Genomic DNA, 21753 nt, shown 5'->3' with positions numbered 1-21753 from the left:
TTTCTTGTAGGCCCCCTTGAGGTACTGGAAGACCGCTATAAGGTCACCCCGGAGCCTCCTCTTCTCCAGGCTGAACAGCCCCAACTCTTTCAGCCTGTCCTCATAGGAAAGGTGCTCCAGCCCTCTTATCATCTTCGTGGCCCTCCTCTGGACCCTCTCCAACTGGTCCATGTCCTTCTTATGTTGGGGACTCCAGAACTGGACGCAATACTCCAAGTGAGGTCTCACGAGGGCAGAGTAGAGGGGGAGAATCACCTCCCTCGACCTGCTGGCCACGCTCCTCTTGATGCAGCCCAGGACACGGTTGGCCTTCTGGGCCGCAAGAGCACATTGCCGGCTCATATTGAGCTTCTCATCCACCAGTACTCCCAAGTCCTTCTCCTCAGGGCTGCTCACGATCCATTCTCCGCCCAGTCTGTATTTGTGCCTGGGATTGCCATGACCCAGATGTAGGACCTTGCACTTGGCCTGGTTAAACTTCATGAGGTTGGTACGGGCCCACCTCTCCAGCCTGTCGAGGTCCCTCTGGATGGCATCCCTCCCTTCCAGCGTGTCAACGGCACCACACAGCTTGGTGTCATCGGCGAACTTGCTGAGGGTGCACTCCATGCCACTGTCCACGTCACCGACAAAGATGTTGAAGAGGGCCGGGCCCAACACGGACCCCTGAGGGACGCCACTCGTGACCGGTCTCCACATGGACATCGAGCCGTTGACCACTACTCTCTGAGTACGGCCATTGAGCCAATTCCTTATCCACCGAGTGGTCCATCCATCAAACCCATGCCTCTCTAGTTTAGAGAGAAGAATGTCGTGCGGGACAGTGTCAAAAGCTTTGCACAAGTCCAGGTAGATGACATCCATTGGTCGACCCTTGTCAGCTGATGGACATCTGGTAACTTGTCCATGTTGAGGGACATGAGTATTTTTAGTCTGGTTAGTGCTTGAGCTGTGAGGGCACTTGCTTTTTTCTTTGTTGCGGAGTGTACCTTGAATAACTCTATTCGTAGGAATTTTAAAAGTTCTGCCAGTAGATGTAATTTCCTGTGCTTGTACCTGAAGCATTTAAGAGGTTTGCAGCAACAGAAATAAATGTTTGCATTTGGGGTCTTACTAGAAGAAAAGCTGAAAACACAAATTTTCAGATAAGACAGTCTCAAGGAGTTCTTGTAAAGAAGTGCCATTGTATTTTACAGTTGCAGCAATCTAGAAGAATACGCCGCATCGCTTCTGAGGCTCAGTTGAAAAAGGCTGCAGTAATTGTCCCTTGAAAGAATCTATTTTTATGGGGGGGTGTTTAACAAAAGCCAGGCAACTTGCAGTAGCAGAGAAGTTGTGTTTGTCTTCAGTATTTGCTTTGACAAGAGTGAGCAGGGTAAATTTTTAACAGCTGCTGCTATATGATAGGAGTGTCAATATATTTAGCCATACATCTAGCAGATAGATACCTGGAATCTGTAGAAAGCTTCTTTACATGACACAGTTATTCAGTGCTGTCAGACTATCATGGCAAAAACCTTGTGTGATGCATCTTGTTTCTGTCAGACAACAGTCCTTAAGTGTGTTTTAAGAAAGGAGACGTGACTTTATTCAGTGATTTTTAAAAATACAATATTTGTAATTTTTGTAATATGCTTTGAAAGGGAATATTTTTGAATGTTAGTGAAGGTTGTGTGTTGTTCTATTTCATAAGTTTACTTTTTATGTTGCCCATTTTTATTGTTAATTTAAATACACAGTTTCCTATTAAAAATGAAAGTAATATCTTACTTTTTGACACTCAGTGTCTCAATCTGCCTTGATCTTCCTGACGAGAATTTAATATTTTACAGGCTCTTAAAATACAGTAAAAATAAACTGATTGTATTAGGTTGGACTAAGAGAGAAGGAGATGAAAATAGCCTGTGATCACTTTCAGTCTCCAACAGTCCATTAAAACTGTTCATTAGCTGATGTCATCTACTGTTTTGTGTTGTCAGGTTGTGCCGTCTAAAGAAGAAAGCTCAAGCTGAAGCAAATGCGACATCTATCAGCAATCTCTTGCCATTTATGGAATATGAAGTGCACACCCAGCTGATGAATAAACTTAAGCTGAGAGGAATGAATGCTCTGTTCGGGCTGAGAATTCAGATCACTGTGGGTGAAAATATGCTAATGGGGTTGGCAGTAAGTACGGTCTTGAGATCTTGAGATTCTTTTGCTTTCTTACAGTATTTTTTTCAGGACACAAAGAGAAACAAGTGTGGAATTCAGAGTAACTAGAGATATGAAAATGTCATTTTAAGAATAAATGAAGTGATGGAAAGGAATGAGGTGTCTAATTGTTGACAAATTAGGACAGACTGTCTTGCAGCACCAGAAAAAGAAGATTTGAATCTCTTGAAACTCTGTTAGGGGACAAGAGTATTAGAAAGGGGATGAGAGGAAAAGAAACTTTAAATATTTTAATGGCATAAATTATAGAAAAACGCTTGTGTTCTTTAAAGGTCCTGTCAAAGAGATCCCTGTCCCTCAAGGTGCATTGCAGTTCCATGACAAATAAGGTCAATTAAGTCTCTCAATAAATCTTTTGGTTAGTTGCCAACAAAAGGTCTGTCGCTGCTTCTTTGATGGCACTGAAGAAATAAATGATAGATTGGAGGTGTCTTAGAGATAGTCTAGAAACGTTCATTAACAATATTTTCTGACCTCACTCTGTCGTGTGGGTTAGGATAGTGAAGTATGCTGCTTCTTCCTGCATCAGTGTAAGAGATGCTTGGGTAATGTTGACTGGCTTGCATGTTCTTTGTCTGAACTGGTGATCTGTTTTCTGTAAATAGAAATGGGATTATCACAACTTCAATGATACTGTAAATGCTTTGACCAAGTTTTAAATCCTTGAAACCATCACTTGCCTATGCAAAATACACTAGGGCAGAGGTTTTACCTAATTCCTACCTTGTTTGGAACTTTTAAGTTGAAAGCTCTGCCATGGAAAAGATCCAGAAGAGGAGAGAGTTTATTAAAAGAATAGTGGATTTTTTCGTAAGTGAACAGGAGAGAGATACGTGTTTGTTAAGGGAAGAAATCATGCTGTAATGTACATGTAACAGTGCTGTCCATTCTAGCATAAGTGTTATGGAAAACTTTATATAAAAATATTAGAAGGACGTGCTTACATAATTGTCATTTTTTCTTAATGACTTTTTAAAAGTCTGCAACAGGTGTGTATCTAGCAGCTTTGCCAACACCTGGTGGTATTCAGATTGCTGGGAAGACTCCAAATGATGGCACCTATGAGCAGCATATATCTCACATGCAAAAGAAAATAAATGATACGATAGCAAAAAATAAGGAACTGTATGAGATTAATCCTCCAGTAAGTAAAGGGTTTATATTCTTAAAAATAAAAGCATTTTAAGTCAAACACATATACACTATGTATATCATGAATTCTTACTGACTTAATCATTCAGAACTTAAGTTGTTTTTTAATAGAGATATAGATTTTTTTTCACTACTTTTTGGGAACCTACTAGAATTTTCAAACCTCTTAATCCACATATCCAAATCAGTTTGTACTTGGGTTTATTTTTCAATAAAATTATTTTCAAAATGTTATGATTCTTAGACCTCTTAAATTTTTTATAATTGAAATTATTTCTAAGCTACATAGAACAGCTGTTGATTTTTATATCCTTTTTTAGGAGCTACCTGAAGAAATCATTGGGTCTCCCATTCCAGAGCCAAGACAACGTTCCAGGTTATTAAGATCTCAGTCAGAAAGCTCTGATGAAGTTACAGAGCTAGACCTTTCACATGGGAAAAAGGATGCTTTTGTCTTGGAGGTGATAAATGTTTTCAGTACTCATTTTCGTACTTTTCTTTTCCTGAAATATGTATTTAAAAAAGAAAACATGAAAAAAGTTTTTCTTACTCATCTCCAAAGGCAGTTCTTATGTAAATGTATATACATTTTTCCATTTTATATCAGTAGAAAATGTTAAGTATTGAATTTTGCGTTGTCTCTCTGTTTCTTACTCTGTTTGCTTATAACATAGCTATATTATGCCTAGAGACAATATCTGAAAAAAGATTGTCCTGCAGTTCATGTAGCAGTGTCTAGAATAATAACTAAGAGTTGGTAAGAAATGCCCTTCTGCCTACTTCAAGCAGCAGTCTTGGCTGATCCAAAACTTAGATACATTTTTACAAACATTGAGGTTCAGTGCTGTCACACTGTACATTTAGGAAAGAAAAAGCTTGTATGCCCTTACCGTTTCAAAGCTCTTATTGTTACAGTTGGATATTCAGAATTACTAGTTTCCAGAACTGGTAGTATTCAAAGCATTCAAAAAAACACATGGGTCAAGACAGCACATAAAAAGGAGTTGCTTTTCTGAATTTCAGCTGATGCTTTTCAGAGTTCAAGAATTAAAAACTCCAGAGAAGTGTTCCAATTCTTTCTACAACTAGAACTAGAAACAACACGTGTAGATAACGTAGATTCCTTTTACCTCTCTATTCATAAAATTTAAATATGTGATTTTAACTTCGTACAATTTTGAAGGAAAGGAGTCAAGTACTAAAGAAGGCTAGAGTTTTGATTGTCGTCTTGTAGATATAGGTATTACAAATACCTGTCCTAGACTAAGAAAAAGAAAACAATTGACTAAATTACAGCCTGTAAGTGCAGTCTAAGGTACGTTCAAGACTTTCCTTTATGTTAATCTTCAGAAATCACTGTCTTCATAGAAAATAATCTAGAAGAAAGGTTTTAGATGGGGAGAATGAGAGAGCACTGTAACAGCAACAGAGGTAAGAAAGGAGAGTGAAAAAAGAACAGATTGGAAGAAGCTGGTATAATAAATTGAGATTGGTTGGTGCTTCTGCTCTTTGAGTAAATTTTTGCTGTCCAATGCATTATGGGTATACTAGGACCCCAATAAATAAATTGGAAAGTCCCTGAAAGTAACTTCGATGCTAGTAAACTCTCACACTAAAAAGAAATGAGGACAGTTTTCATCAAGTAATTTTTGCAGCTGGTCTTAACAGGTTTTTGGTTTTGTTTTAATATCATCATCTGTGTAGACTGACAGGAGTGGATTTGTATCCTGAAAACAAAAGTTGCGATTATATTGAAATGGATGAACCAATCAGAAAATACTTTGATAAATGCAAAAAGGGTCAAATGCCTTTGTAAGGCATGATTGTGTAAGGCATTTAAAAAATCCACAAAGACTGTTGTACTACAGGAGACCCTTTGGACAAGTTATGAAGAATACCAGAAAAACATACGTCCATCCTCCCATTTCGCTTCTAAAGGCTGTCAAATACAAGAGAGAGCAATAATAAAAGCTCGTCATGCTACTTCTGTCCAGTTGCCTCATAAAGAAGCTTGATATGTAACATGCAAAGACCAGCTATTTAAGGACTGCGCTATATCCTGCAAGCAGACTTAAGTTCTTTTTTTACAGTTTTGGAGAATTCTTCCTTGTACCTTATTTAACTCCAATATCTCTATGTAGAAGGGAAAAATGTAAATACACGATAGCGTACTGTAGAGTACATTATAGATGGTGCTAAAGTTAGCAAGAAAAATAAGATCTGACGTTTACGGACTGTTGTTTGCTGGTTTGCATTGTGTGAATGTGTTTGTCCTACAACACACGTCCCTGTGTTTTGGTAGTTCAATCTTTATAGAAAAAAAAAAGACTTTTCACCTGTGGAACCACTTACTACTGTCTTTGTTAAGAAGTTGGATATCAGAAACAATATTCCAGGAGCTTTAGTGAAGCTCCTGACTCTGACCTTTCAAGAGTAAAATTAATTCACTGGAAATATGTAAGAAAAAGTGTTAAAAAAAATTCTCTGTGATGAGGAAATGCTATGAGGTGCTGGGAAGGCAATTATGAGAGACTGTATTTTCTTTGGAGGGGAAAAAAAAAGATGACTCCTCTTACTTTGAAAGAGAGAAGGAGAAAATACCTGACAGAGAACCCTTTAGTACTGGAATTAAAATACAAACAATTTCCAAAAAACTTGGTGAGAAAATTTTGGAAGTTAGAGATAGGCTTGGATCTCTTGCAGATCAGTAGGGCAGAAAGAACCTCAAGACACATGACACAGAAATACTTACAGAAGGTAGCAGGGCAGATATGCTCTTCATCTGATCTAAAGTAACAAAAGTCTTTGGAGATTAAATGGAGTAGAGGTTACTTGCATGGGAAAAACAAATAATCCCCAGATTTACCTTTCCCTATTTGATTTTTCTGCTGTTCGTACTAAGCAAGGTTTTTGAAGTCCCGGAAGGATTTTTATGTGTCATTGGAATAGGCAGAGAACGATCACATCAGTATAATACAGACCTTATGAAAGCTCTAGTAGTTTCTTTTTTTATCTGGAAAAAGTTTCAAGTTGTGTGGAACTTTGGTCAGCATTTTAAATTGTTTTAGAAATACTATTTTTGTTATTCTAGTCTTATCCACTGCAGTTTCTGTGTGTTCTATGTACATTGCTTTATTTTTAATATAATATGATTAAGAGAACTATTTTTCTAGTGTTAGGTGTATCATAGGCTGCTAGTTAAGATTCAGAGGGCTGGTTGATGGAATCCATTTTTTAAATCTCAACTTAGCTGACAGATATAGATCTCTCAGTGACAAAGTTTTTTACACCTTTCTGAGGCTTCTGACTGGAACAGTAACATGATTTTTATCAATTTTTCCTTATTCCAGATTGATGATACAGATGCAATGGAAGACGTACATTCTTTACTGACAGATGTTCCACCACCTTCTGGTATAGTTAAAACCATATTTTTTCTAATTTGCACTGTAGACTGCAAAATGACAAAATAGAACTGGTTTTTTATTTAAAAAGTTCAAGAGTATATAATTTCTGAAGATTTGTACACTCTGAGTGGCTGATTTATACATTTCAGAGTCAATGAAAGTAGAAGTATGGAGAATAGAATGTTCTTTAAGTATTCCTAGATGTGTAATGTGACATTTTGGTGTTGTATTCCAAGAATGTTATTAAAAGTGAGCAATTTGCCGTTTCAGTACTCTTGTTCAGCAAGTGAATTTGTATTTTTCTTGCCTTGTGATTGTGCCATACTGTCAACTTAAGTCTTTGTGTTCACTACATTTGTAATCTTTGCTGTTGAAAAAAGCGAAGTCCAAAATGATAGGGAGTTCTTAAATCAGCCACAGCATTTTTACCCAAGTCAGTATTGGTCATTTTCTGTAGAAGGCAGTAAAGTCAAATAATAGAAATAGAGTAGTTTCTAACTTCTGCAGTGTTTTTAATAGATGTATTTTTAGGAAGTATTGCACCTTGAAAACACAAAACTGATCAAAGTGAATAGTTTTCAGAATTCAATCAGGAGACTTGAAATGGATGTTGTCTTACTTCACAGTACAAATACAAATGTTGAGGCTGCATTGCTGGCAATAGAACTTTGTGAGGTGTCCGTTTAGTTGTCTGCATTTAAAAATTAATTGAAGAACCCTACTTAGGGGGAGGTGTACTGAATCACTCAATGTCTGCTCGCTGGCAGAGATCAGGTGAGAATGTGTGTTGCATTAATATAAGAGGGAGGAAAAAAAAAAATCTCACAGAACAGCGTGCTAACAGTTCGTAGTTCAACAGCGTCCTGAGAGAAACTTACTGTCTTTGTAAACAATAGCCTCAGTCAAACTTCTGTGCCTTTGGCTGTTTGCATTTTGAGCCCATGTGCACCTTCAGCGTTCACAGAGTTTTGCATCAGGATCTGTACCCGTGTAAGAGCCAGCTTCTTCAGGTTCATATCAGCCGCTTTTTCCTTTTTCATGTATTGGGAAGAACAGTGAATCATGGCTGTGTATCAGTCATTTTTGTGCTCTTTGTGGTTGTATAGGTATCTGTCATCTCCTCCTCGATAAAACTCCTTGATCTGGATGAGAGGCTAATGTAGTTGTCCGTTATAGGGAAGTTGCTCTGTACGTTTGGCCGTCCTTGTCCTCCTTCTGTTATCTTTGTGAGTTTCTCTATGTTTCTTCTGAGCACATATCTGTTCCCTTCCTAATAACTGATGTCATTGTTTAGCATTTTGAGTACTGTTGAGCTCAGAACTATCCTGGTCATAGTTACTATTATGACCATCAAATATTTTATTCCTCATTGACTATCCATTGTTAGGTCCTGCCACAGTTCATTTTACTATCCTAAAATAAGGCCATCAGCAGTCACCTCATTTTGTCCTCTTTTGCAGATAAGTTATAAATACACTGGAAGCATGCAATCCTGAGTTATAGATGTCTCCATTGTGAAAACTGAGCATTTATTTTGACCCCCTCTTTCCAGTCTTATAATAATTGTGTTTCCTTCAATGGTACTCCATTCTACCCTTAGTTTTTTAAGATCCTTCACCAAGGACTCTTTATCACACGCTTTTTGATGTCCGAAGTAGGCTGTATCAGTCTGATGCCTTTTGTCTACATGCTTGTTGACAGCTTGTGAGCAATGACTGTTACATAGAAAAGTGGTATCAGCTTCTCTGCAGTCTTTTCTTTTTCCATCTGCCCATGAACTCCATTTTCTGGAGTAGCTTCTATGGGCCAATAGTTCAGGTATCTGTACTAAGCAAATTAGTAGGTCTCAGTCACTAAAAGCACCTCGTCACCACCTGAAGATTAAAGAATCCTCCCCTCCCATCGTAGGGCAGTTTAAAGTTCAATGCCAATTAGTCAGCTATTTCATCTTTTGCCTTTGCTGTTGTTTTTGTGAATCTTTATTTTTCGTTTGCCTATTTGTTCTGTATCTCCTTCAGACACTTTTGCTTAAGATGGATTCTCTGATGGAAAATAGACAAGGGCATTGGTTTTCCACTGTTGTGGAAAGCTCCACTACTGTGGTGAACATTGTTTTTTTTAAAAAAAAAAAAAAAAAAGGCAAGTTGTCAGCTATCATGTTATCTGTTATCACCTCTGCATATTCTTTCTATATCTTTCTTGACTCTTCAACAAGATTTCTGCTTTTGATGTTCTGAAAGAAAAGCTATTGATGTTTACACCTTCCACAAGCTGCTACGCAATGTCTTTTTTAGCTTATTTTGTGCATTTGCATAGGCCCTACCAGGTTTTTCTCTTTTGTGGTCATTTAGCTGTATCTTCAGATTTTCAACATTGCCTGTTTGCTGTTTATAACTTTTCTTACCCTGCTACTTAGTCATTATACTTTCTTCTTTTTTTGTGTGTGTTTTTTTTTTTGTTTTGTGTTGGTTGGTTGGTTTTGTGGTTTTTTTTGTTTTGTTTTCAACTCTGTAAGTGCTACGTATTTGCACTCTGTCTCTAGGTAGTATCTTTAAAGCATCTCTGTGCTGTCAAAGCCTTTTAGCTTTACCAATCACACCTTTCTAATAAGTTTAATTGTTTGTATGTAGTTTGTCTATTAGAAACTAGGCAGAGCAGTAGTGCATTGTGGGTGTTCACCCTTCCTACAAGAATGTTTTGGCGTTAAGGAAAATTTCTGGCTTTGTGTTTTGGCGATTGAGGGTATATGCAGAATAAGAATTCTGTAGTGAGTTAGTGTTTTAGAAGTGGTGAGTTCCATCTTTCCTATCTGTTTTTTCACTGCAGTATGAATAGCAGAAAGCGCGTGTTTCTTGCGTATGTTATATTGTACTCCTCAGAGGCTACATCTGTTTTGAATGTTGGTCGATCTTCTGGTATATTATTCAACATTCAAAACCACATGAAGGCAAATACTTGCAAAACATCAAGTAAGGTCACGTGATGTTTCTGTAAAAGTATTTTTATATTTCCATGTGCAACATAGATTTCCCCAAATATTTTCTTTACAGGTTTTTACAGTTGCAACACAGAAATTATGCCTGGTATAAATAACTGGACACCGGAAATTCAAGTAAGGTTATTCAAAGAAAACGAAAACTTTTTTCCAAATTGTGTTGAAATATGCTGTAGTAATTTAAATATATATTAAAGATCACTAACTTTGAAAGATAAGTGAAAAGGATACTCTTTTGTTAGAAATAAAAGTAGTATTTTGGTAAGAAAAATAGGGTATGAAAACCTGTTTCTTTGTGTTTTTTTCAATGCTGTTAATGTAACAGAGAACCTGGTACAAAAATACCAAATCAGAAAACAATTACAGTAAATATGAACTTTAAGGTTTTGGACATTTTTTAAGAGCCTGGATGGATTTTAAAGCCTCTTAAAAGAGACAAATTGTTGACTGTGTTGCTTGGTGTGAGATACTGAGTATGGTAACATTAATAGGTTAAGGTAAATAAGAATTAGATAAAGCCAATGCGATGAGTAGAGAAAAATTCCGTTTATAATTAAATGTAAACATTTTGGTCATGTTTGTACAACACAATTCAGTCTCATATAGAGAGTTAAACCAGATCTATCCGAGCTTTTACACCTAATTGGAGCAATGCAGGACTGTGCTTTGCAGTGGCACAGCTCAAACTTGAAAACAGTATGACTGCACCAGCAGCGTACTCTCAGGATGGTGGGATTGCCTGCGTGTCTGTTAATGACAGTCCGTTATTATCCACCTCATTGTACACAATTTAACATGCAGTTTTCAAATGCAGTTAACAAAATATATAGCAGGTAGAATGACACCTTTATGAAGCAAATAAAAAGAACATAGAGTATTTCATATCTTAATCACTTGTTTCATACACATTAGTTCACAGAAAAATTGCCTTTTGTTTGTAAAATTTCATGAGCAATAAGCTCTTTACTTGACTTACTGTTGCTAGAGTTTTTTCATTTTCTTTCCCTCTCTCTCCCTCCCCTTACCATGTTATGCATTATTTGCCTTGTTTATGAGTTTGTTCTGTTTTTTGTATAACATATGAACAAATATTGGGGAAAAAAAATAAGTGTGTTTGTTTCTAATTCAGATGTTCACAGCAGTAAGAGTATCCAGATTAAGCAACATTAACCTAACAAATCAAACACTTAATAAGAACTTTAATGATCTCTGTGAGAATCTGTTGAAGGTAAGAATCTTATTTCCAATGTTTTTTGAATTATTTAAATGGAAACAAAGTGTAAAATCAGGCTATACTAAAAATAACATTTTCTTCGTAATTACTTTTTGGAATTAGACTGTTACAATGTGTCTTTAATGAGTCTGTAAGCTGCTCTAAAGATAAGAGTCAACCTTCTTAGTTTGTTAAGGATTTCCAAAGCCTTTTGAATCTCAATAGTCCTTTGGTTCTCTAGAAGCAGAAATATACATCCTGCTACACAGTAGATTGCATCCTTCTTAAAGAAAAAATTAGTATGATGAGATGCTTCCTACTATGAAAAGAGTTCCTCTTTAATTTCTCTGAAATAAACCATGCATTTTTTAAGTAACACAACTAATGTCTTATCTTCAACAGAGCTTGTATTTTAAACTACGATCTATGGTTCCCTGCTGCCTTTGTCATGTAAATTTTACAGTTGCTCTACCGGAGGATGAATTAGTTCAGGTAAATAAACTGCTGCTTTTGACTTCCAGCGTGTAGGCATGCCAGTTTTGGCCTGTAATTAACATTTGCTGCTCAGACTAAACTATACTAGGATTTGATTTACTAGTATGTCTGGCGAATTCTGAAGTAAAAACTTAAGGCCATGATGTTTGGTGAAGAAAAAGGATGACCTGTCGAGTTCACCAGTTTACAGTTCACCAGTTTTGGGAATCATGGGACTACATGGCATTTCCTGAGCACAGTGCATTGTAACAGCGTGTATCTTTTTAGTTAAATAAGAAACAAAAAGCCCTGACTAGATACTCATTAAAAGGTGTTACCAGATATGCTACAAGAATATGGTACACTAGTTTCCTAAGTATGCTGTCATTATAATTGTTTAATTTTTTCTTGCTGTTTCAAGATGGTGTGATATACTTCATTATTTTTAAAGAAAATGTTTTCTTTAGATATATAGCATCATTCTTGTAATCAGTAAAGCATCTCTCTTTCTTACAAATACAATTACAATGAGTTTTTATGATTCTTTTAATGTCAGTTCACCAAGAAAGAAGGAAGGAACTGATGAACAAAATCATAAATATAGGACAAACGCTGTCAGGTGTATGTTCTAACAATGGACCTTAGTGTTAGCTTTTATGTTCTGCTGTGAAGGGTTTTTAATATGTCTACTTAGATGATTCCCTCCCCTTCCCCCCCCCCATTATTTTTCTATGGAAAAATCTGGCTTGTTTACAAAATTATTTTTGCAGATTGTATGAGAGATTAAGTTACCTAATGTGCCACGTATTTCTTATTTACAGATTGCAGTCACAGCGGTTGCAATTACGTTTGACAAAAACCAAACATTACAAGCCAACAAAGCCCCTACAGAAAAATCACAGCAAAGAGGTAAATGTTGTGAGGCATGTAAAGATAAGAGATAATGTTTTTCTTTCCTTTCCCCCCCCACCCGATCACCTAATGAGTCTACCTTTTAATTTCAGTTACGTCTACACATTCTTACAGGGAAGTTCTATAAAATTATAAAGTTGTAACGTAAGAATTTTTTTAGAGTTCATGTATGCGACATCCAGCAGGATGACTTACTCATCAAGTATTAAGTATTTGCTTGTATGTAATCAACAAACTTCTACTAATATGAAAAAAACCTTTGGTATTTCCTTATTCCATGTATCATCTTTCTTTGAGTATTTTTCCTTAAAGAGTTAGTGTAACAGATGATAACATTGCCGTTGTATTTTGAAACGTGGTCTAAGTCGTTAGAGAAGACTTGTTCTTATAAGTAACAAATTTTGTCCTTAATTCAAGAAGGCAGAAAATAAATTATTCATAATACTTCAGAAAACCTAGAAAACCTCACCTTTAAGTAGGTCAGTAATATATTTGGAGATCAGTGAAGCATATAGCATTATGGAGGGAATAGAAGAGACTACTGCAATCTGCGTATGTCATCTTGCTAAGGCACCATTTTATGCTAGAAATGTATGTATGCAATCTGGATATGGGAATTCAGGCAGAACTTTGAAGATAATCCCTTCTGAAGAATGGAATTCAGTAGTAGAACAGAGCCATATGTTTCTAAAACATTAGTTATACCTTACATCTTAAATAGTAACAGTAAATTGTTTGTTTTCTTTTATATGAAATAAATCACGTTACTTTTTACTGTAATGTATAGCTAACTCGGATCCAACTGCAGAATCAAATCTAAAATAAATGAATTGACTTAATATTTTTTTCCTAACTAAATCAAATCCTGCTCAATGGAACACAGGTTCTGTTCAGTTTTGCAGCTGGATTTATTGTCAGACATCTAACTGTTCATACAGCACTGCATCACTGTATAAGTGTGCTGAAAAAACCTGTTCCAGTCAGACCTGACTAAATTGAATGTCTGCTTATTATTATTGGCAAATCTTATTTTGGGGGTTAATTATTAATTGGGTGTGTTTTCTTTGTTGAAGCATCTACAGACAATGAAGAACAGCTACAATTTCCATTGGAACTTTCCTCTGATCCCCTTGCTTCTCAACCATTCTCGCCAGCTAAAGGTGAGTGAAATGCAAGAATGCTGAACTATTTATTTTTGCTGATTTTGAGTCCTCCTCTTTCATTGTTACTGTACTTTCATATGCTTTAAGTATTCTTTATTACCTAAGCATAATGGATACATTAACTCCTAAAGTCAGATTTTTTTGAGTCACATAAGAAAAGTTGGCTAATTGTTCTGGATATAGTCTTTTACAGGTTTCCTGTAGTTCTTCTATCTTTGCATTTAGAGTATTGGAAATGCTGCATACCACTGGGTGTTGGTGTCATTTGTCTTAAAGAATTATAAATTACTTAACAATGAGGCTTGCCTCATAGTGCTTTGCTTCTGTAAAAGGCCCATATAAAATAGCTCCGTGTATTCTCAGCCTCAAATATTAATCTTATAGTTTCCATGGTGGGAAATATTTTACCTAGCAAATACTGATTGTTCAGCTGAGCAAAATTGCATGTGGGGTGGTTTATTTTTTTTTTTTTACCTAAAAGGAGCCTGGACTTGCATAATAAGCTATTTATACAGTGCAGCCAGCGCTTTTTAGCTGTTAAACAGCTGCTTTATGTTACCTGAGACAGAGCTGCGTTTCAAGAATGGTTGTCGTGATTCTTCTGTGTTAAAAATTAGGTCGTCATTCATTGAAATCAGCTGTCTTTACTTCCCTCTCCGTTGTTGGGTTTTCTGCCCACCACAATGGCTAGTGATAGGAAATCTGTAAATTATTTTAAATGTTCTTTTACAAGAACATAAAATGTTCTTTTATGTTAAAGCTCCCTTTTTTGCCCATTACGTAAGTTTTATACTGGAGAGTGTCTACTGTGTTTACTTGTGTTTTCAGAGGTCAGTTTAATTTCAGCAATAATATTCTTATTGCTTTGGGTTTTTTTTATTTTTATGCATTTGCATGTGCTTAACTTTTAATTAGTCACATTATGATGCTGTTAACCTTTCATTTTCAAAAAGAGATGCTATCCAGAAGTTTGACTGGTGTCTTTTTCACTGCCACTAGGCTGTGCTACTTGTATAATGGGTGCTGACCAGTAGAGGGTAGCCTGTTCACGTATATCACTTTCCTGATGTTCTTTTCACTCTGTATTTTATTGTACATCACTTCAGAGGCTTTCAACTGTGTAATTATTTCATCTGTCATTTCCTCACAAGTAGACTCGAGGTTTCATTGTACTTATGTTTACTTAGCAGCTTATTTAATATATCGATACCTTTTTTCACATGCTTTTGTGTAAGATGTTATTTTAAAAAGATTTATATACAATCTTATACAGAAATGATCTTTAGTAAATGATCATGTTATGATTTTCAAGACAGATTTAGTAAAGTTATTTATACCAATTTCATCTGTGCTATCAAAGTACGTAGTATATAAAGACTTTTTTTCTCATATTTTACTCAAAAAAAAATTTTATAAAGTCTTGTACTGTATGAATCTACTCTTATATTATCTGAATGGAATTCATTTTTGTCTTACTAGAAGCCCTCGAGGGTGCAAGTTCCCACACAGGTATTCCTGCTGCTCAGAGAGGTGAGTTTACTTAATTTAGCCATGTGCCAGAACAGAATGAGCATTCTTGGGTTATTGGTATACTCTTTTTGGATGTGTCTTAATCCAGGAAGTGTTTACTAGTTAACTGAGAATGCATGCTCTGGTGTGGCTTAATGATAATCATAATATTTTGATGTGTTTTTTAATTACAAAAATCAGATTTGTTAATAAGAAGTGTGTCTCTGTCAGATGCAGTGATACCACTTTATCTGACAGAAAATTAGTTCCCTGAGAGAGAGCTTTTTTGCTTGTCTTAATTTGAAGTTAGCATGTTTTCCTTCCGTTTCTTCAGGATAATGAAGAAACGGTGTTTGCAAAACTTTTTTTTTTTTAAGATATGCAAACACCCCTGCAACTAATACCAAAAGTCATAGCAGAAACAACTCTCCTTCTCATTGTAATGATAACGGGGGAGGACGGTGTTGGAGGGGGGATGTTGGGGAAAGGAGGACAACATTTTGTGAGGAAAATTCATGCGTGTTTTAAAACTGAGGTGTTGTTTCAGCTCGTGACTCTTACCCTCATCAGCAAAGCATTTTTTCAGTCTGTAGGTTAGATATTGATTAAGATAGTTAGGAAGTTTAAGTCATGATCAGCACCTTTTTGTGAGGAAAAGAATAGCAATGAAAATTAAAATTAAACAAGACTTAAATAAACTGAAAGAAGCCAGAACTTTATACCTAAAATGAGATTAAAATAAAAATAATCTAGCATAAGTCGTTAATGACTGTATTTGCATGTTTTTTCAGTGATGAAGTCCCAGTCAGGCAGTTGGTTCACAGCTGGGACATCACCAGAAATCGGTACACTGGTTTGGACTTGTCCAAACCTATACTATGACTTCCTTTGAACAGACCCGGAAAGGGATGTTTGTTCTCTCTCAGACACAGCTAATTGCTTCCTCAAAAGGAGCATTGAGATGAGCAAGAGACATCATCCATATTTTTTTTCTTTGTTTTTTCTTTTGTTTTTCTGTCTGTGTTTTCAGCAACGTCAGTTGATTACAGTTCCTTTGCAGACAGATGCAACAGCTGGATAGAGCTCATTAAACTGAAAGCTCAGACCATAAGGCGCGGATCAATTAAGACAAGTAGGCGGCTGTTTCTACCACGTTATGATAATCTGAGACATATCTCTGATTTCCCAGTGGTTAATAGTGGAGTTTCCTGCCCAGCCATAGTATCGTAGGTCACATGTAGAATGAATAACTGAGTGTGAAAACTGCCGACATTGTTAGTGTCTTTGTAAGCTAATATAGGGGTTATGAACCACTATCATAAAAAGCAAAATGTAGTATTTCTGTTCACTTAGTGAAAATTAGTTATCAATAAATGTGTACGCCTACTAATTGTATAACATACACTGCATGGATGTAGGTGTATGTATGATCTTGGAAAATTTTTGGTGAGAAACAGGAAGCAATCACCAAGGTGACAGTCAAGGCAATGGTCACTAAATTAGCAAGTGGTGAGTTATTTTTCAGTAGTTCTTTGGCCACAGGTCTGACTATCTTGCTTTAATTAGCAGAGATTAATACCTGTTTTAATGGAAAATGCTGCACTGGGGAAACACAACAACTTTCACACTTCCTATAATTTGTTCCTCCAGCAGAATACGTATTTCAAAATGTTGGCACTTTTTTCTTTATCTTCACTTTATAACTGATTGTTGTATGTGCAGCTACTCGCCTCAATGTTTTCCTTTGCAGGAATGCCACTCTTCCAAATAAATTCCATTTCAGCTTTTTGTCTCCTTTTGCATGCCTTGCATGGTAATTTCCTTTCTCACATGATATGGCTGAGCATCACAGGCAGCTGAATGTTGTCACCAATCTATTTGGAAACCATAAAGAAGAGTTGTTGTGTTTTGAGAAACAATAATCGATCTTGTTTGATAGTTACTTTCTCTTCTTTTTTCCCATTTTTTTAGCTGCTTCACTTGATAAAACAAGTCCATTGGCTGAGGGATACTTACGGCCCCGTTCTGTTCCATCTTGCGCCAATTCTACCGTCTCAGTTGTTAAGATGACACCTCTTTCTTTTCTACCTGGGGCAAAAATAACCAAATATCTCGGGATAATCAACATGTTTTTTATACGAGAAACCACTTCGTTGCGTGAGGTGAGCTGTGTATTGGAGATTAGCACTTTTTGTCAATTATAACAATCAAAGGTAAATTTCTGAAGAGGTTTGAGTTCAGATATAGCACAGGGAGGGAACAGAGTTTTTGTCACTTGAGGGTAGATGCTGAGTGGGCAGTAAGTCACATTGCATTGCTCTTGTCATAGAGCATATAGAGCTGCTTTGTGTTTGGTGATATTAGGAAGGGGTTACTGAACCATTGCTGCTGTTGTTGAATTTGCATATAACACTAAGCTACTGAATTGTTAAACAGACCTATTTGGAAAAAGTAAGTCTTTGACCAACAATGATAGTTGGGATCATTTGAACCCAAACCGGAGGTTAATTTAAATGGGGAAAAAGAAATAATCCATTCTCTCATTTAACAAGCTCAGTGGTGAACTTTCATGGTGTATTTGGATTTTAGGATTCGTTGGTTAATTCAAGGTTTCCTATATCGTGTAATTATTACGCTGATTTTTAGTACTACATTCTGTGTGTTGTGAGTAACATAGCTCTGTGTGATGAACATGAACAAAAGCATGCCATGGAGTATATTACCACACAAGCTTAGAGGGGCTAGCTAGTGATACTCAAACAATGATTTCCAGTCTGGATCTGGACAACAGATACTCCTCTGAGCATGCAAAACTCCAAGACGTGTTCCTTACCATTTTCATGTCCTTTTGGGAAGTAGCTACATCCTTCTGCTACAATTTCCAGACACAGAAGTAGAATTTACCTCTTGCCTGGTGTGTCAGTGCTGAAGAGTATGCTGTTTCTTGCTAATTACACATTGATAAAATTACATAGGAGATGTTTATAAAAATTATCAACCTTCATAAAAATGAGTTGAGCTCTCTAGAGAAACTTCAATCAGACAAACATCTTGTTTGGCTCTTGCAAATTATGACCCCTTTTAACAGGAATCTATGTGAAAAGGAGAGCATTTTCAAAAGGATGTGTGTATATGGTATGACCGAGGAAATGGTTACATGACATTTCTGTACTAGCTGCAGCTTCTGCAGATACAAATTCAATAGCTGCTAAGCAAGCCTTGGTAACTCTGATAGCAGATCTCAGCAGAGGTAGGTTGCTCAAGTGTTTGGTTCAACTCCTCTGTGAAGTTGGGATGGCTGTACAGTTTCTGTGATGCTGTCAGAGCGCTGTTTCCCGCACCGAGGGCAGTGAACTTGAATCTATTTCAGCTGTGTAGACCCAGTCACAGCCTAGTGTTAATACTGGTTGCACAGTATTGCCCTGAGGCTGGAAGAGTCAAAACAGAGTGGTCTTTATGTACACCTCAAGCAATGCGGTTTGGCTTCTATGGAAAAATAATTAGCGGCATTCATATTTGTATTGATTTATATTTTGCTCATGGTAGTTTACAGGATATTGAGGCCCTATGAACTTATATACTTCATAAGCTGAAGTATGTACCAGACACAGTGCTTAAAAAATTAATGATAATTTAAAGTCAAATGTATTCATTGCTCTTAGGTTTTGCTGTTTACAAGTGCATACTTACAATCTTTTGTTATCTGTTGTCATCAAATTTTGTATTAGGTTTATATTGTTACAGGTTCCCTCCCCCATCAGTTGCCGTGACTGTTAAAACACTTGGACAAAATCAAAATTTCACAAGGAATGACAAACTTGTATTGAAATTTTGATTTCTGGATGCAGTTGACTTCATTCATGCTTTACACTTGGATTGGTGAAATTATACTTGCCCTTCTGCTTGTTAATTTTCCATCCCAGCTATGTTTTCTAATGTCTTTATGAGTCTGTTCAGAGTAGATTAAAGTTTTTCCAGTAGACAATGAGGGCAGTCTGTATTTGTTGAAGTTCAGCTTAGTTAGCCTGCCTCTTTCATTTTCTCCAATGGCACACACTCATGTGGGAAGTCGAGTGGTCTTGCCTTTCATTTTGAAATTTCGTAGATATTTTTAACCATTAGTTTCTTTCCTCATTTTTTTTCTGTGGATTTTTTTGGTTGGTTGCTGAGTTTTGTGTGTTAGGTTTCCCCCCTCAATGTAGTCGCTCACATTTTTTCATAAAGATTGTCTCAAAAAAACCCCATACTTCATTGTTTTCCTTCTGCTTTCACAGCAATCTAAATTATTCACCTTGGCACTAAAGAAGTAAAAATCCCCCACAAGCACCATCAAGTCAAAAAATGAAATGAGATGGCTAGAAGAAGTTCTTTTGGGCAAGAGAGAAAAAAGCTTGAATAGTTTTCTTGTCAAAGAACCCTGCCCCTTGATTACTTTGTATTTTGAGAGATCATTTCTTTAGTAAATGTTGAGAACTAATGACAGTCGCTAGCGTACATAAAGTCACAGTGACCCAAGGTAACAGCCGCTCCTTGCCACTAATTTCCAAGAAGTCTGAATCTCGTTTAATCCTCAATAGAAATTATTCTTTATCTGCTTCCCAGTTTTCAAAAAAATGGGTAGTGTCATTTCTGATGAAATAAAACCTCATTATTCAACTTCTAGTGGAATATTACGTGTTCTTGCAGAGGTGTAGGAATGTCTGAAACATATGAGTATGTGTAACATACTGACTGCAGAGAATGCCAGTCACAATGAATAACCTACTTGTGATGCTTTTACTCAAACAGTAAGTTCCATTGGTCTGATTTTTAACTGTGACCCATTAAATAGTGAATAGCTTTTAAGTCTGTACAATATATACCATTTAAGATTCACTGAAATACTCGGCTGATAAAAATGTAAGTAAAGTATTCAGCATCTTGTAGCAATACTTAACATAAAATATATATATTTTTTTTTTCCCCCATTTTAGGAGGGTGGTGTCAGTGGTTTTCTCCACGCATTTATTGCTGAAGTGTTTGCCATGGTGAGAGCTCATGTTGCAGCTTTAGGGGGGAATGCCGTTGTCTCGTACATAATGAAGCAGTGTGTTTTTATGGAGAATCCAAACAAAAATCAGGTAAATTATTATATCAAGTAACAATGCTGTTGTGACTGGTGTGACACAAATACACATTTTATGTATTTGAAAAACAAGAATGCTGTAGAGCCATGTCTGCATAACACTTCTGGATCTCTCATCATAATGCCTGTTCAAAGAAGCCAAGAGCACTCTGAACACCTGAGTTCGCATGAAATTACGAATATGCTTCATAAATACCCAAATGAGAAAAGTACCAAGTTCACTAGAATGGAGTAAGTTGCAGGAAATGGCAGAATAGTAGTGCTGAACTTGCTTAGCTTTTCTGATGTTGCCATCTTAGGATTTTTATCCTTTTTATGTGGAGTTGCTGATACAAAATGCTGCATTTTGGACATAAAGGAACAAAATTTTATGAGTAAAGGCAACAGCTGAATATAGTTGTTCTGGTACATGAAATAAGTTCAAAACAGTAGTGAAAGGAAGTGCAGCAACCCAGATACTTCATTTGTGCTGATCTTAGAAGAATCTGTCCACATGTTTGATAGCACGCTAGTGAGTAAATATGAAAGGAAATACAGCAGGGATTGCCTCCCTAATAAATTCTAATAATTTGTCCTTCTCTGATCTCTGTCGACTCTTCCATTATCTGCATAGTTACCTCTAGCAGATATAAGTAAACATAAAATATATAAGTCTTTAATGTTAACTGCCTATTGCCTTTTTTTTATTTCCAGGCCCAGTGTTTAATAAATGTAAGTGGCGATGCAGTCATCTTTGTACGTGAATCTGAGTTAGAAATGTTACCAGTGCAACCTTCTACGGTTGTTTCGCAGCCCACAAGTTCTGGAGGAGATGTCACAACGTGAAGACAGAAAAAGTGGAATAGTCTGCCAAATATAAAGATTGTTTAAAATGTGGGAATGTTTAGGTTTGCATCTTCAAAATCAGTATCTCCCTGTAACATGAATAGCCAAAATCCAAGACAATCACGATACTTCGTCCTTTAACTTAGTGTGACAGTCAGGGCAGCATGTTGGCAGGTATGCTTTGATTCTTTTGTTATAATTACAGTTACAGGCCCCTTTGAAACCTAGACAAAAGGTGGAGCACTGATATGGAAGTATGGATTAAAATAGTAGGCGTCACGTGGAACTGTGAAAGTAAACAAAAATTCCGTTGTGTTTTTCAGTTGTTTAAGAGGACCATGAGAAGTTATAATTCAGAGCCGTTTCTGAGTTTGCATATTGTCTTAGCTGATTCTCAGCTCAGTTTAAAAAAATATAATAGGGGTTGGGGTGGGTGGGAGATAACTGAGAAGCCTGAACTAGTGGCATTTGCCAAAGGAGCAAGAGGTTTGTGCGCAGGCTAACAAAGAGTGAGGTTAAGTCTGAACTTGTCTTGGATCATAGAGTGTGAAGAGGAAGAAACAGCACCAAAAAGTCGCAGTTTTAATTTCTGCACACTAAAAATATTTTTCAACTGTTTGTGAACTGTTGATTAATTTTTTTAAAAATTAGTATACAACATATGTTTTAGGGGGTGTTTTTTTGTTCATGTTTCGTTTTTAAAAGTTGCCAGACCATGATGCTGTGTTCCTAGTCATCCCTATGGTTAGAGGGGGCAGGGGGGG

At 36.5% G+C, this 21753-nt stretch overlaps 1 protein-coding gene across 6 annotated transcripts in view; it reads left to right on the top strand.

Moving 5' to 3' along the window:
- C2CD5 (C2 calcium dependent domain containing 5) overlaps positions 1-21435 on the top strand; it is a 68821-nt gene extending 47386 nt beyond the window's left edge. For 2 of the 6 annotated variants that reach the window (XM_086611275.1, XM_086611271.1), the window contains 14 exons: positions 1980-2166; positions 3194-3358; positions 3687-3827; positions 6717-6780; positions 9824-9885; positions 10898-10996; positions 11384-11473; positions 12277-12364; positions 13441-13527; positions 15010-15060; positions 16070-16171; positions 17011-17201; positions 20013-20159; positions 20858-21435. In XM_086611275.1, the coding sequence (XP_086467401.1) occupies positions 1980-2166; positions 3194-3358; positions 3687-3827; positions 6717-6780; positions 9824-9885; positions 10898-10996; positions 11384-11473; positions 12277-12364; positions 13441-13527; positions 15010-15060; positions 16070-16171; positions 17011-17201; positions 20013-20159; positions 20858-20989 (1606 nt within the window). In that variant the 3' untranslated portion in view covers positions 20990-21435. Of the gene's footprint in view, positions 1-1979; positions 2167-3193; positions 3359-3686; positions 3828-6716; positions 6781-9823; positions 9886-10897; positions 10997-11383; positions 11474-12276; positions 12365-13440; positions 13528-15009; positions 15061-15830; positions 15885-16069; positions 16172-17010; positions 17202-20012; positions 20160-20857 lie in introns of all 6 variants that reach the window. The other 4 variants (XM_086611270.1, XM_086611272.1, XM_086611273.1 and 1 more) reach the window with 4 other exon arrangements.
- Positions 21436-21753: the final 318 nt, after the last annotated feature.

Source organism: Tauraco erythrolophus, chromosome 4, assembly GCF_009769465.1.
Source record: "Tauraco erythrolophus isolate bTauEry1 chromosome 4, bTauEry1.pri, whole genome shotgun sequence".
In the NCBI taxonomy this organism is placed as follows: domain Eukaryota; kingdom Metazoa; phylum Chordata; class Aves; order Musophagiformes; family Musophagidae; genus Tauraco; species Tauraco erythrolophus.
This window is presented reverse-complemented; position numbering and strand designations above follow the sequence as displayed.